The sequence below is a fragment of the Lissotriton helveticus genome, chromosome 7 (genome assembly GCF_964261635.1).
Source record: "Lissotriton helveticus chromosome 7, aLisHel1.1, whole genome shotgun sequence".
In the NCBI taxonomy this organism is placed as follows: Eukaryota; Metazoa; Chordata; class Amphibia; order Caudata; family Salamandridae; genus Lissotriton; species Lissotriton helveticus.
Genome location: NC_136068.1, coordinates 719,835,644 through 719,852,941, shown reverse-complemented (window position 1 = coordinate 719,852,941; position 17,298 = coordinate 719,835,644). Strand labels below are relative to the sequence as shown.

Here is a 17,298-nt window from a genome sequence, read left to right as displayed (position 1 = left end):
ATCACCTATTAGAAGGGTGGCCTTTTACAGTGCAGCATAATATACATATTTAGACTTTGTGGCTTACTACAGAAAAATCTGCATGTGTCAGTACTTACCAGGCATTTCCTCTAGTAAATTGTGGCAGGTTTGACCAGCAACAATTTACCTGGAAAGTTCTGCCTGCAGCAGGTGTAATTAAAATCCTCGTGCAAACTCCTGTTTGTGCAGCCATCTGAATTACAGACCACTCATAAGGCCTAAATGTCAGAGGACTCTTCAATAGATGTGGATCGGTGGGAAGTGAAGCAGGTCATATGGGAAGCCAAACCTTACCCGGCAAGAAATGTAAACACAGAACATCATGATACTTAATCGATTTTGAACTAGATGGCATGGAGGCCTGACTGAGACCTAATTAGCCTAAGACAGAAACAAACACTTTAACACATCCTAATGGTTTTGTTTCAATTGCAATAGCTATGTGTCAGTATACACGTGTGAATCAAGGTGTGGAGCGACGTATATATTGATGCACTTTTTAGTTTATAAACAGAAGCTGTCCTAAAGGCATGCAATATTGCAGAGTGTTAAGCACCAACTTTGGTTGGGTGCTTTTGTCCTTGCTGATAACTGACCTTTGCTAAGATTTCCATGCCTTGAAGTGCTCAATAATCCGAAATTGGAAAGAACTATTCGGAGATGTGTCCCTTTATCATTAGCCTTCGTCCTCCTATAGGGGTGCTTCTCACCTGGGGAAGCCGCCACCTCACTCATGCTACCTCTGGCAGCTTCGACCTTTCCTACAGCTCACATGGCTCCCAATAGACTCGAAGAACCCAGGGCCTGTCATCTGGTTTATATGGACCTAGCAGATGAGCTGAATGCAAGGCCGAAGCGCACACATGATCCTGTCACTTCTGTCTGATAAGAGTTGAATTCTGGAGCCCTACCTGCTTTCTGATACGAGTTGCATGCTGGAGCCCTACCTGCTTTGGATGGGAGGCCTGATGTCTGCAGGTTTTCCCATCCTGTGTGTGCTTCTGAGCGTGCTCCCCTGTTAAATGGACTGCATCTAGTGCAGGCTATCAAATGTTGTAGGAATTTTACGATTTCCTCTGATTTTCTCTAGCTTACCAGCCAGAACTTAGCAGGAAGCACTTTTCTCATCTCACTAGTGAAGGTGATGGTCATTCTCCCACGGAGGAATTAAAACCAGAACCCAAAGACCCTGCGACTGTTGCTTACTCACCAGTCTTTATTTGCATAGACTCTGATGTTGCATCTCTTGTAGCCCTCGGTACCACCCCCTCCCACACACTTTTCCCCCAATCTTAACCCCACTGTCTATTCCCTCAGAAGCAGCACGAAAAGGACAAAGGTGATACTGCTGTTTGGAGAGAATGCTGGAAAGCTTGCTTCCTCACAGCAGCGGAACAACTTTGGCTCAGTTCAAAAGCGCAACAAGATGACACAAATGGTGGAAAAATGCTAAACAAAGGCTGATAAAATAGCAGAATCTGGTGATCCACTTCATACCCTGCTGGTGGCGGTGCTTCATATTCATGGAGTTGGACGTACCCGATGTCTATGGTGCTTGTATCTGGCAAGGCTATGTTTTCAAGTACTTTTCTCCGTAATGTTCAGGCTGGGTCGGACTTCCTTTTCAAAGTTTAGTCCTAGAATATTCACGACCAGGAACTCGACAGGTGACCTAAGATGAAGCATTGGGAAGCAAGGCATTGGGTTTGAGAGTCATAGGCGCAGCTGGAGAAGGACATGCAAAATTGTATTGACATATCCCGTGAATGTTTTCTTTGGCGATTCAACACAAACAGGGTCAAACATTACAACTATCTCCTCCTTTTGTTTTTCAGGTCAACACTTTATATTCTGGCTCCCCTCAGTCCCTTGGACAGTTAACAACAGTCACAGCCTTTCTGAATTCACAGCAGCACATAACGGCTAACATGTAAGTGAAACACCACAGCAGTCCCCGTCCCTCAGGACTAAGGTCTCATTACAACGTTCTTTTGCCTGTCAGCACCGAGGGGTACACGCAGTGGATAGTGTGTAAAGCATCTGGGTTCTGTGTCTATTTGAATGTGTTTTTTACTTTCGAACAAACCATTGGCATGTCATTTTATTGAAAGCTCTCAGAAAAACTGTGTATCCTTTCCAAATCCGTTGACGTATCTGCGTATTTCCACTCCTTGCTTATTATATTTTCTCTGTGGCCTTTGTCACATTGATAACCTGTTTTTGAATGTTGTACAGTAGTATTTCTCACATTTCTAAGAACATTGTCAGTCTTTGTCTCTTGTTTAATTGATTTCCTTTCTCTACTCTTCATGGAGAGCACCATCTTGAAAGTTTCTGTGGCCACAGGGTTGTCTTTGTTCTTCAGTGGGACACTGCTGGCTAGACTGTCTGAGCTTCCCTGATCTGTGGACCTGTGCTACGTGAGGGATTGTACTTCTTCCACCATGTGATGCCAAGCTCTATTTGTGGGTCCTCCCAGTCCATTAACAATGTCTACCTTTAGGTCTTCCACAACAGCTGTTAGCCTTGTGGGTCAAGTGGTCACTTTCAGTAGAGCTCACAAGCAGTTATATATCCCGACATTACCTGGAGGCACTTCATTCTTAGTGCACTTTATCATTAAATTCAGTCTGGCAAGTTTTACATCAAAGGCAACTTCATTGAAGGTTAACATCTTCAGGAGGTCTACTGAATAACACGTTTATTGGTTGTCGAGTGGGCCTCCTGCAGTAGCTTCTGGTATGGTGCACCGATTTAGCTAAATCTCTGAGCGGACTAGATCATAGTGCCTTTATGAGTGTTGACCCACCTGTGTCTAAATCCATAATATGCCTTCGAACATCTGCTGTTGCTCTTTTATCAGTATTTGGTATGATTCGAGGGTGCTGAAATTAGCAATGAGTCCGAACAAACCATGCTCACGGTCAGTGCCTTCTCAACCCATGAAATCCCTTATAGTATTGGTCCGGTGTAAGGCTGAGCTAGTTGACATCACTGGTTCTCCAAAATTATCAGAGACTGTATGGGAGACATGTTCATGGGAATTTTCTGACTGAATGTGGGATCTAATGTGGACCAAATGTAAGGGGCATTACCATGTTTATTGCAAGAATAATCTGTGATGGAAGATTGTATAATCTTTCCATCTCTGTTTGAAAAATAATATAAAATGGTCTCTCTGACCCTTGTCCGGGGGGGTCTGCGGGAGGGCCAAGAATTTTTTTAACAAAGATCTTGACTTTACCAATCGATATGACTCCCAAAATGTGATGTCCCTTCCTAGAAATTATCTTCTATGATCCTCTGCACATGCAGCATGGCCTGCCTCATGCCTTCTGACGGGAGAGTGACACATTTAGCATAGTTTGAGCATTATGCATGCACAGCTGTCACCCGCACTGCTGTAGTGTGTGCTGAGTTTGCCGTACATCTCAAACACAATACGGGCAACCTGGTATTCCCTAGGAACTGGGATAGATATGAAAACTGGTTCACGCTGACAATGCTCAAATACTATGCTTCCTAGGCAACAGTAGAATTCAATACGGTTGCTAATGGGTTAGTGGAAAGAACTACCAGAATGATAAAGGATTGAAACCAATTAGTGAATGCATCTAAAGTTTCAGTTGAAAAAGCTTTGCAAAACATGTTGTGGTCATACCACTCCATGCCCAATTCTGTCAATAGTTTCTACATTTATATACTAAAAAAAAGGTAGCCAACCAGGCAATAGGTTGACCCCTAACGTGTTAAATGCAGGTGAAGTGATTTGTGCCCAGAGAGATGTTATGGACAGAAGAGTCAAAAGAACACCATACCAGGAATGTGGGCACATTGGCCCGATGCCCTTGCGTTCTAGTGGAAAATGAGTAACACTTCACTCCTACCAATGGGAACTTGGAAGAGTGTGGCAAAGGACTGAAGGATACCAGAGTTCGGAGGGTTTCTTTTTGTTATAAAGAATTTGATGTTAATTGACATGACAATCGATGTGCATATGCACATATCATTATTTGATTATGTGTTTCACGCTATGAAGTCCTCCTATACTAATATGTTTCCCATTTTCTTGAGGAAAGGCGATATGTCGTATCCTGGCTGTACCATTTCCCCTGCCTTCCCATACTTTCCTTTTCTCCCCCATTACTATTGGACTGTTCCTTTGAAGGCTGGTTAGAATGTTCATGACAGACTGTGCAGGAGTCAGTTGACTCTGTGAGGGAAGTTTTGAGACACCTGATTAATAAATGTCTTCACTTGCCACAAATTATCTTTAATACATACCATCTTCAAAAACAGCTGCCTCACTTACACAGCCATCATGGCCAACATCTCCACATATCTAGTTGACAAACTCACCATCTCTAGTGGCTTCCTGCACACTTGCAGCTAACATACCATCAGACTAGAGGCCAAAAGATGCAACTTAGAAAAGCAAGACAATAGGCCTTCTCTGATTATGCATCGCGCCGGGACACTCATGAGTATCCGTGCGCGCTACAAGTGGATATAACATAACATAATATTATCGATGAATCCATGAGAACTGCACCAACCCTGCTACAATTTAGGAAGGAGCTGAAGACACACCTCTTTAAAGAACCATCTACCCCTCCAGTCACATGTTGACTGTGTCTTTGCGTGTATGCTGTAGAGCGCTCTGCTGCCTTTCAGCTAGGTTCATGCTTTATAGATACCAGATACATACAAACTATTCAAAATGTCACTCATCTTAAGATTACTCACTCTTCCCTGGAATGTAGGACACCTCCCTCTTAACTGGGTCAGTTCCTAGCATGCAGGAGCATCACAGGCACACCCCAGCAAGATTACATAACAACTTGCTTGAGAACTTGACTTTGACCTATATGTTGTAATGCTCAGTGCTGGGCTGTGCAATATCAATTGTGCAACTTCACGGTAAAATTGTTATGGACATTCTCCTCATCACCTTCTCATTATTTAGGCATTTTTTTAAACCTGCTAAGATGAGCCTGGTTTTCAGGTTCAATTAAATCTGTACCTATGGTAATGTTTTGCGAGAGTATTTAGGGAAGTGCGTACGATTGCCATCTTGGTGCAGAGGGACTGCTGAAAACATTCTGTTGAGGGTGAAGCTGCTTAAAGGCTCTGATCGTAATTGCCTTTCCGATTTCTTGATGTCAAGTTCAAGGGGAAAGCATACCAGTCTACGTACAGAGTAAGCTATTTGTCTCAAAGCCTAAATATTCTTTATTGGTTGGCACAGATTTGAGTATATTTGGCTGAAGATAGATCCCTGTTCGAACTAGCCAGGCTCCATAGAAGGAGAAACTAGGCACTGATTGATTTGTGGACATTAAAAGTTGCTTGAACGTCACTGAGAGGCGATATGGAGAGTCATGAGCAAGGGAAACATGAACAAATCATAGTTATGAGCCCTTTGCAGATTGGGCTTCAACTTGGTCATGATGCAGATGGGGCTTCAACTTGGTCATGATAGCAAGTTAAATGCTGTTGCTAAAATCCAAGCATTAGGGATTTAACAGCTCTTATCGCATTTACAATGTGGGGAAAGGAGAATAAATGTCGAAAGCATGATAAGTGCAGAAGTTGATAAAAACAGTTCTAAATGGCTCTTGCTTCTTGTGGGTCAAGAGAACTGGTAGAATCCATAAGTATGCTCACATTTTGTACTAGTCAAGGCTTTTTAGTCAAAACCCTAAGACCATAAAATGCAGAAGTAAAGAGTAGACTATGCTCTGTCTTTCCTCAATTTATAGTCAGGAACTGAATCCTTTAGTCCATAATGAATGTCAGGCCATCCTTCCAACTGGATACTAATGGGATGTGAACACCTATGGGTTTTACAAATATCCGGATGTAGTCGGAGAAGTTGAAAAAACAGACCTCCAGTGCATCAAGGCTGAAGTGGGAGATTAGAAAAATGAAAATAAAGATACACATCAGCATTCACAGACCCAATTTCTAGGGTTAAGTACAGATAAAATAACAAATATCCAAAATGAAAGACTGAATGGGAACTGCCTGGTTTTTGCCTTAGAGCAGACAACTTTCGAGCCAGACTCTAATCCACCAGTTCCTCAAGGTGGCCAATATCATGTTGGTGAAGAGTACTAATAGATCAAGGGGGGTCAGGTCCTAGACCCCATCTTTGGCCACCTGTGAACTTGGTTGGTCGATGACAATGAAGGTTGTGACCAGAACAGAAGTGGTGATCTTGAAAATTCATGTTTACACTGGAAAACTGCTGCTATCTGCGGTTAGCGGCAACTTGTAAATACGGCGATAAAAAAAAAAGCTGTCAAAAAAGTGGCGCCACAGTGGCGTTAACTCCTTGTACCTATGCCCCCTACTGTCTTATTAATATTAAAGAGACGGGGCACATGTTGTGATGCTCTGCGATGGACTGTTGACAAAAGAATTTAGGAACAGGAGTCCTCTGCCCCTGCATTCCCAAAGATTGCTTGAATCTTTAAAGAAACAGGTGCTACTTAAATAAGGGTTTGAGGCACGGAAGACCTCGTGGGAGCCTGCAGTGGTTTCCTGGACCAGCCTGCTCCCCTGAGGCTACCAAGCATGATTCCCAAAGGGGAACATTCTCAAGGGACAGCTTCCACTTTGCAAATCCGTTACCACCCCAACTCAGGAGTCCTTAACTCATCAATAGTTTGTGACCACAATTGCAGCCTCAAACTATCAACACCTATCTTTGTTGCTGGCACAGAGGAGTGAATGGCTCTTCAACACCACTTCCTATTTGCGATTTAGAACTGTCACAAAAGCCTCTCCCTTGTAAAATGGTTTCTGTACATTTTAACATGATATTTGTGCAGCTCCAAACAGTGTAATTTGGTGATTCTATGAAGCTTAAATTACCTTTTTAGATCAGGTCATAAATCTACTAATTACATTTTGAATGGTCTACAGGCTCTGTTAAGATATGTTGCTACCATATAATTCTTTGTAATTTGTTATTGGAGCAGTTAGGTAGTAGGTCATTTGAGCTCCCTTATCTTGAGGCTTGGAGAAGACTGGTTGCAAATGGTGTCCATCACTGATGGGCATCAGAAGGAGGTGCGCTAACCCCAATATCATATTGACTGGCCTATACACCTCCTATACTAGATTGCATGTTTTCTAATATACAATTTCAGTTTTCAGCCTCTTCGTGTCCCAAACTCATTAATTATATAATTGTGTATAATATTTCAAACTTTGAGCAATATTTGTCCATGCTTATGTTCTTTTTCAGTTGACTGTTATATTTATAAATCAAGCCAGAATCTATATGATATTGAAGGAGTAACGTTTTCCCTCAGGTCACATAAATGTTCTGATCCCATTTCTCTAATTGTGTTCCAGGTGTGTGGCTCTTCACCCATACAAAGCACGAGGCCCCGACGAGCTGGACCTGCAGAAGGGCGAAGGCATTCGAGTCTTAGGACCTTTCCATGAAGGGTGGCTCAAGGGCATGTCTTTGGTCAATGGCAAAACAGGTGTCTTCCCAGGCAGCTACGTCATTCCGGTGCTCAGGTGAGGATAGAACAGGTTTCTTGGGGGCCGAGTCAAGGGTGAGGCCAGGGTTTAAATTCTGGAGAATGGGAGTTGTTATGGGATGCAGCTTTTCATGAAATGTCCAAGCATTCTAGGGGTGCATGCTCATTTACACCACTGTGAGTGTGGAGCGTCATTTTGCCCTTGTAGGAGCAACAGGGTCATTTTAATATTCTCTTTTAATATCCTCGTCTGAACACTGCAATTCCCATGTCCAATGACCCTGCAATCCTCCCCATCCTCAACAAATAGACTCCTATATTCAGAGGTTCCCCATCACTCTGGCTCCTGCCCAATCCCAAAACAAAATGTGCTCAGCCCTGCTGAACTACCAGATGCCAGGCATTAGTTGCTTATCATCACCTAATGTTTCTCTGCACTCTGTACTTACATACTTGAAAACAACAAAACTACAATTACCAGGATCCAAATGGAGATTCGTAGCTGGATGAGGGACTGAACCTCCTCCTCAATTCATTAAAACTAAGATATTTATTATACTCCAAACAACATCTATCTTGATTTTTCTCATGCACTTGTCTTCAAGTACTAAGACAGCCACTGTTCTAATAAACCATCTCTGTCCTGCAGAATGGATTTGTAAGATGTTATTGCACACTTATTCACACAGTACTGAGATATCCACAATGTTCTTTCAAAAACCCCTTTCCTTACCTTAGCCCCTAATAAATTTACCTGTATAGCTCAAAAAGTGCCTCTGTTGTGCCATGCCAAGAGTAGAAGATTATATTACCCGTCTCTGGAATATATCTCCCACTTGCAGGTTTGGTGCTGTGACTGATGAAAGGATAAGAGATCAGATTATACTTAAGTGTAAAAGTGTTAAGATGAGAGAAGAATTGTGGCTTAAAGACAAGCAATCTTTAGAGGAAGTGATTATAACTGCAAAAAGAGTAGAGCACATGTTGAAGTGAATCAGTGAGATTAGAGGTGAAAAAACAAACATAGCACAAAGAATGAGAAGGTTGATGAGGTTTAGAGAGGTGAAGGGCAAAGAAGAAAACAAGAATGGTGGGAGGTTTGTGGGAGAATGTTTCAGGTGTGCGAGGAGTGGACAGAGAGCTAATGCTAGTTAGTGTCCAGCACTTAGTGCATATTGTAATGGATGTGTGAAAAAGGGATCACTGAAACAATATCGATGGCAAAAATATAGATCTACAAAAATATAGAGTAAAAAATATAGAATGCCAAAATATCGACTTCCTATCTTCAAACAGGTAAGTACAAAAATATCGAATAAAAAATATAGACCTACAAAAATATAGATAGTCAAAATATCGAATTTTTTAAATAGTTAAAAATAATTTTAAATTAATGAAATAATAAATATAACTAACTTAAACATACTTAAAATACTTAAATAACATTACAATTAACAAATAATTAATATAAATAAAAATAAAAAATGTTTTTAATACATATATATATATATATATATATATATATATATGTATAAACATAGTATTAATAAAAAAATATACAATATATTTACCATAGGATAGCGAGAGGGTTAAATTTACTATTACCACTCCAGTGAGTGCAACAGTAGAAAAAACATTGAATAGCATAGCAGTCAAAATTACTATTCCCACTCCAGTGAGTGCAACAGTAGGGAAAGCATGGAATAGCGAGAGGGTAAAAAATACTATTGCCACTCCAGATAGTGCAACAGTAGGGAAAGCGTTGGATAGCGTAGGGGTAACAATTACTATTCCCACTCCAGTGAGTGCAACAGTAGGGAATGCGTTGGATAGCGAGGGGTAAAATTTACTATTACCACTCCAGTGAGTGCAACAGTAGAGAAAGTGTTGATTAACGGGCGTTTAAAAATTACTATTCCCACTCCAGAAAGTGCAACAGTAGGGAAAGCGTTGGATAGCGTAGGGGTAAAAATTACTTTTTCAACTCCAGTGAGTGCAACAGTAGGGAAAACGTTGGATAGCGTAGGCATACAATTTAAATCATTGGATACCAGGAAGGTAAAAATTACTATTCCCACTCCAGAGAGTGCAACAGTAGGGAAAGTGTTGGATAGCCGGAGGGTAAAAATTACTATTCCAACTCCAGAGAGTGCAACAGTAGAGAAAGCGTTGGATAGCGTAGGGGTAAAAAATACTATTCCAACTCCAGAGAGTGCAACAGTAGGGAAAGCGTTGGATAGCGTAGGGGTAAAAAATACTATTCCCAATCCAGAGAGTGCAACAGTAGGGAAAGCGTTGGATAGCATAGGCATAACATTTACTATTCCCACCCCAGTGAGTGCAACAGTAGGGAAAGCATTTGATTTGGAAGGATTTGGATTTGGAAGGTAAAAATGACTATTCCCACTTCAGAGAGTTCTACAGTAGGGAAAGCGTTGGATAGCGTAGAGGTAAAAATTACTATTCCCACTCCAGAGAGTGCAACAGTAGGGAAAGCGTAGGATAGCGTAGGGGTAAAAATTACTATTCCCACTCCAGTGAGTGCAACATTAGGGAAAGCGTTAGATAGCGTAGGGGTAAACATTACTATTCCCACTCCAAAGAGTGCAACAGTAGGGAAAGTGTTGGATAGCGTTGGGGTAAAAATTACTATTCCCACTCCAGTGAGAGCAACAGTAGGGAAAGAGTTGGATAGCAGGAGGGTAAAAATTACTATTCCCACTCCAGTGAGTGCAACAGTAGGGAAAGTAAATACTTCATATATAAATAAAAATACAATAAACATTAATACCAATTACAAATTAATTAAAATAATTAACACTTTTATATAATATATTAATTATTCAATTAAAATAAAAATAAAAATTAATGAATAAAAAGAATTACCTACTAACACAAATTATTTACCAATTAGCAATAAATTATTTAACAATTAAAAAATAATTAAAAATTAGATTAAAAAAATGAATTTAAAAATTGAATTACTTACAATTAAATTACTCCCCACCCTATTCCCCTTTAAACCCACAACCCACTACAGAAAATAAATTAATAAAATTAACATATATATATATATCAATTAATAATTTAATTAAAATTAATTACCCATTATATTTTAATGAATTACCAATTAATAATGAATTAACAATTAATTCAAAATAAATACAAATAAATAAATTAACATATTTAATTATTTATAATTAAATAACTTCCCACCCTATTCCCCTCTAAACCCACAACCCGCTACAGAAAATAAATTACTAAAATTAACATATTTATCAATTAATCTATTAATTAAAATTAATTACCAATTATATTTTAATTAATTACCAATTAATAATTAATTAACAATTAATTCAAAATAAATACCAATAAATAAATTAACATATTTAATTCATTATAATTAAATTACTTCCCACCCTATTCCCCTATAAACCCACAACCGGCTACAGAAAATAAATTGCTAAAATTAACATAATTATCAATTAATCAATTAATTAAAATTAATTACCAATTATATTTCAATGAATTAACAATTAATAATTAATTAACAATTAACTCAAAATAAATACCAATAAATAAATTAACATATTTAATTAATTATAATTAAATGACTTCCCACCCTATTCCCCTATAAACCCACAAGCCGCTACAGAATTATATTACGCAAAAATTAAATACCATAAAAATAATTAATTAATATAAATAATAAAATAAATATACACTTTTCAAACATATACTAACATAAAAACCACTTTAGAAAATTGATATTAACTTACTTACCTCAAATTCGATATTTTTGTAGTCTATATTCTGTCCACTCTATATTTTTGTAGTCTATATTCTGCCCATTCTATATTTTTGTTGTCTATATTCTGTCCATTCGATATTATGTCCATTCTATATTTTTGATTCGATATTAATGCTATCCTATTCGATATTTTTGTAATCTATATTCTGTCCAGTCGATATTGTGTCCATTCCATATTTTTTAATCGATATTAATGCAAATCAAAATTAAAAACTCGATATTTTGAGTGTATACCGTGAAAAAGGTCACTTCATAAAATGCTGTAGGAATAAGATGACAAATGCTCAGAAGAAGAAATATATGAAAAAACTTTCTCAAGAGATCATTTTCCACATCAAATGTCAAGGCAATGATCATCACAGTGATGTGGTAAAAATAGATGGTGTGCACCTACAAATGAGATTTAATTCATGTTCACAGTTAACCAATATCTCAAATATGATTTTTGATCAGTATGTTTAGGAAAAAATTAAATTGTTATTGTGGATATGAAGCTTGGTGGGTATGGTGTTCAACCCCTCAAGATGCTGGGCTTCTTTAATGTATGTATGGAGTTTGGGAATAAGTATATACTTGGTACGATCTATGTTACAGTGAAGGGGATAATCTTATACGTTGGCCGCATCAGAGGCTTTTCGGGGTTACATTGTTAAATCCTAATGTCACCTCTCAGGTGCAGAAAATTGATACACAAACAACAGATTTTGTTTCTGAGTATCAACCTTTGTTTCCTGATAAACAGGAGGGTCTCAAAACTTATAAACATCACATACGACTCAAGAAAAATGCTGTGCCAGTAGCAGCCAAAGTTAGAAACATACCAGTCAGAATCCAAGACAGTGTTGAAGAGTTTTTAAAAAAACGGTCGGATATGGGGTGTCTGAACCTGTTGAAGCCACAGAGTGATTGGTCCTGATAGTTCTGCGAAAAGGTTTAGTTGGACATCAGGTTGTGCATGGATTAAAGAGCACTTAATAGGCAGATCGGGTTGATAGGTTCCCACTACCTAGCAGTGATGAACCAGTTCTATCACTGGCTCGCAAACATTCTCAAAAATATGTTTTTTCTTAAAGCCTCCAGAAAGAGGAAGCCAATGTTAGCTGCTCAATTTAAATATCAATCTGCAAAAAGTAAAATCTTAAGTCTAAAATGATAACATGACCACAAATATGGGTACATTCAGATCTAAGTTCATGTACTGAAGAACCTGAGATTCATGCACATAATTTAATTATATACTTGTGGTGACTGGCACCTTCAAAAAGGCGACTACCCATACACTGGTTGGTAAAGAATATATCACTTATTCCCTGTGGAATTTTAGACTTCATATGTGAGATGTGAAGATGGTTCTGTGAACGCTAGCAGTTGGGGGCATTTCCTTATAGATATCACAAACTTGGTGTTGAGTTGAGCGTGGTAGACTGGCCAAACAGCCAAGCACTTCTCAACTTGAACTGTACTTTTTCTGACTTCATTGTGTGTTCTCTAAAGCTAACACAATTGTAGGTGACTAGTTAGATCACCATCAGCAGGAGACACCAAGTTAACCAAAAAAGCAATAGACGTAGACCAAATTGCCTAAGGAAATATCCTATTGCCTATGTTGCCAAAACTTGTTGAACTGGCCGTTCTGTTATTGTGTATAGACAAAATACAAAAGCAAAAAGAACACATGATGGACTTAATTCTGAATTATTTCAAGCATTCACCCCAGTCACAGATCTGGCCACCCCAGTTTGGACCCAGCCATATGCAAATCAGTCTAGACCCTGCGCCTCATGGGAATAGTCCAGCCCAAACTGCCAGGCCAGGTCCTCCCTGGACCAGAAACAAGCATCCTGGAATCAGTTTCGGTGAATCACTCATCTGCCAGGCTAGCTTGCCTCCAGTGACATGGTGGCATGGGACCCATGTCTGGGCATATACCCTTTCCACTTAGAGCAACAAATGCAAAAAGTTCAGTTGAGGAACGGGATGCTGCACAATGTCAAACATTCACCCCCAGTACAGAGATCTGGCACTAAATCCATTGTGATTTTTTTCACCATGCCATTCCAGTTTGGACCTAGCCATATGCAAATCCGTCTTGACCCTGCGCCCAATGGGAACAGTCCAGCCCGAACTGCCAGGCCAGGTCCTTCCTTAGGCCCAGGTGGTGAATATTTGACATTGTTCAGCATTCCGTCCATCAACTGTTCTTTTTGTATAGACAAAATGCAAACATAAACATAAATTCCTGCAGGACCCATCTCCATGACGGGAGTCTGTACAAAGTGAAATTGGGATAGAAAGGGGGTTGAGATTCGGAGGATGCGCAGTTTAGAAAGAGTCTAGAACTGAATGATGACAAAATGTGTCCACCTTGCTATAGAGTATAGAGCTTAAAATATTAAAATGAAATTAATGATTAAATGCATCATGCATAACAAATACATCCAAAAATGCAAGCACTTTGGATAACTAGCCAGGGGACATTTCTAATGTAAAAATGTGGCAGATCATTTTGGATCTTGTTCTGTCTTTGTCATGAAGTCTCTTCTGTTATCCTAATCAAGCATGAAGCCTGGTGATTACCTGTAATGTTGATTGCGTTTTAAATGTCATTGTTCAATTTGTAAGACAGGCCAGTGCCTAGAGATCGGAGTCTTCTTTGAGGAATAACTTTATCATCTTTCTTGTGATTGCAATATGTTGTATCTTCTTGTTAATGTGAGATATTAACAGACTCTTTTAACCCTTTCTAAGCAGGAAAGCTCCGCACCTTGCAGAGCCAAGATCCCTCACTCTAACCCCTGCAACCTTCAGCACAGCCTCGCTTTCCTCTGTGGGTAGCGTTTCAGAAAGCACGACAGGCAAATATCGCCGATCCATCTATGTGCCGACAGCAGTGGTGGCCCCTGTCAGGAGCTCCACCGGGCCCAGTGTCTCCACCCAGATGTCCATCCGAAAGGGGCGCACCAGTGTCAGAAAGAGTAAGTGGAGAGATCATATGGCTATTCACCAAAATGCCAGAGGAATCGAATGTGACATTGGAGAAGTGTGGCTCAGGGGTTAGAGGCGGCAGACCCGGAATCTGAGATCGGTCCTGGACCAGGGTTCAATTCCCCGCCCTGGCGGGTCTTGGGCCAAAAAATTCTACGGACTCGATAATTCTCGTCCCGGTGCCTCCTCGACTCACGGGTTCACACTCTGCAACTCTGGGCAATAGCTTGCTTAATCTCCACAACGGCCCCTCGCGGCGGGATGCCTGACTTTCACCTTGTGGATACCCTGCTATCTCACAGGGGAATATCAGGAAGGGTTCCCTAAGCAAGCGCCGGGACACCCACTGCGGGTAGCCGTGCGCTATATAAGCACAATCTACATTTACATTTACATTTACATTTACATTTACATTTACATTACCTGCCATTACATGTCCGGCGACCCTTGACAGCATCACAGGGTTCAACATCTTGACTCGCCCTTTGCCTCTCATAACTTTCTTTTTTAGGTCTCGGACAGAGACAGTTTTAGCTTTTAGTTGACAAGACCTTTGGTTTCCAATTCACGAGTATATAGTTACAGTGGGCTTTGTCTCAGGCCTTTGCTCGCATTTGAATGGCTTTATTGTCTAGGTCAAGTGTCCGCTTTTCATTCCATGGCTTTCTTCCCTATTCTTCTACTTTTCATATCTAGAAGCATTTCAGTCTCACAGTTTTCTGACTTGCTGAGTTGAATCCTTCCACTGCTGACTTGATGGAACTACGTTTTATGTAGCATGTAGTATTCCACTGGGTGTATGTTTGTCCAGGGCACAAGTCCTAAAAAAAGAAGTGGGGGGACGCAGTCACCGGAAGTGACATCACGACAGGAAGTGAAGTCACGAAAGGGGGCTCCGATCTCGTCCAAGAGAGGCCAAAAAGGTGAAGTCCACCTGTTTGGCAGGGGGGACGGCGTCCACCCTGCAAAATAACTGGGGGGACGCCGTCCAACCGCGTGGTACCCCGACTCGAGCCCTGTGTTTGTCCTTGCTCTTCCCACTGCTTGTTTCTGTATCCTTCCAACCCGCATGCTCCCTCTTTACTCCCTGCCTCCGCCGCACCTTGGTGCCCCCCTTTTCAATCCTGCTTCCTCTACTGGCCATTCACCTCCTTTTTTTATATTTGTATATTTGTAGGCACTTTGATGTTTTTTTTGAACATTTAATGTAGCATTCTAACTTGAACATCTGTTATGTTAGATCAGTAAGTTAAGAATGGCACTATGGGTCGCTATGTAAGCACACATAAGCCACAAGACATTTGTGTGCATGCGTCATGGCACATGCGTATGCATGCATGCATGAGCTTCTTGGAGCAGGTTTTCTTTAGGAGAAACCTCAATACAAATTTGCTGGCCATGAGTGCCAGTGCACCATGATGTGTATGCGTTCACATGTGGCTAATAAAAAAGCACAGTAATACCAATAGCGTAGCCGTTTAAAAACAAGTCTTATTGGTTTGGCCAATGTTTGTTGTTGCTTAGGGGCGAAAATAAGGGTAAGCCGTCAAAACTGCAAACAGTGTCAACGGCTCGAATGAATTAGCCACGTAGAGCAGCGTCTAACTCGCCCATCCATAACTGATTTCCATGAGGAACTAGACATACACACAGGCCTTCCTTTTGACTTGGGAGATAACCCAGATTCAGCCGGTAACTAAGGGAGAGTTGGGTACAGATTGCAGCAATATGTACTGACCACTAGTGAGTCTCAAAGACTAGGGGACATATTTCCCAAAAAATTACGCAGCGCAGCACTGCAAGCAATTTAGCAGTGCCGCACTGCATCATTTCAACAACCATTTACAATGCAATAGGTCTCCCAATTGCGAGATTTTGAGCTATTGGCATTGTAAATGGCAATACCTTTTATAATAATAAAAGGCATGCTATTTACAATACCAATAGTTCAAACTTTGGCAAAAGCGATACCTATTGTATTGTTGAGCGTTGTGTCCGTGAAGTGGAAGCCTTGATCACCATTCAAGTAATGAAATAAAAAAATTAAACAGAGTGCGGTGTCCCTGAAGCGGGCTCCTCGCTCAACATGAAAGTAAAAAAAAAAAAAAGAAACTGAGCATGGTGTCACGGTGTCTCTAAAGTAGGCACTGCGCTCAGCATGCAAGTTAGAGCGGCATAGCGCCCCATAAGAAAAGCGGCCACCATTGTCCAGTGTGGGTGCGCTGCAAATACAAAAAGCAGCCGCCATTGTCCCCATTAGTGTCAATAAACAAAATAGTGCATAATGCAGACCGTGTAGCAAGCCAAGTAAAAGGTCTAGTCATAATGGGAGGTTAACAAATGCAGAGAAGGCGGTACCAAGGAGGGACTAACAAGCCTATTTACGAATCAGAAGCCAGCATTTACGAAGGATAATGACACAAGCCAATGACAAATGTGGGCAGAGAGTGGGCGGGGCTTCCAGTGCATACTCCAATACAGCATGCCTCTCAGAGCGAGCAGCGAATTTGCGCTGCCACTTGGCTCGACCTAAAAACCCTGGGATGCGTCATATGCACAAGAATACAGCACACCCCTGTCTTTTCCCTTGTGCCAGCGCTAAAAAAGCTGCCTAGAGCCAGCACAACCTCCCTTTCACGATGGTGCAAGGGTGGGTCTGCGTTACAGGGATGATTGTTTATGTGCAGCAAGGGACACCTTCCTGCACATAAACAATCATTGAAGGTGATTTGCTCCTTTTATGTGTGCTGCAGAGTACAATGCACATAGAACAAGCAAAATGCAAGGAGAAATAGAAGTATTTCTCCTCGTTTTGCCACTCTAACACCTGTATTTTTAAGGCATTCGCTTTTGGCGCTACCTCAGATTTACAAATCCTTGTAAATCGGGGACAGTGTCAAAAAGCAGTGGTTGTTGCGGTGGAACGCACACAGCAACACCCATTGCATGCCTTTTTCACGCAGATACCTGCGTCTAAGAGTA

The 17,298-nt window shown here is 40.7% G+C and overlaps 1 protein-coding gene across 2 annotated transcripts in view; it reads left to right on the top strand.

Moving 5' to 3' along the window:
- SH3RF2 (SH3 domain containing ring finger 2) overlaps positions 1-17,298 on the top strand; it is a 222,133-nt gene that overhangs the window by 183,713 nt on the left and 21,122 nt on the right. Inside the window, exons 6-8 of one of the 2 annotated variants that reach the window (XM_078653050.1) lie at positions 1,857-1,951; positions 7,387-7,557; positions 14,083-14,306. In XM_078653050.1, the coding sequence (XP_078509176.1) occupies positions 1,857-1,951; positions 7,387-7,557; positions 14,083-14,306 (490 nt within the window). Of the gene's footprint in view, positions 1-1,856; positions 1,952-7,386; positions 7,558-14,079; positions 14,307-17,298 lie in introns of both variants that reach the window. The other variant, XM_078653049.1, reaches the window with a different exon arrangement.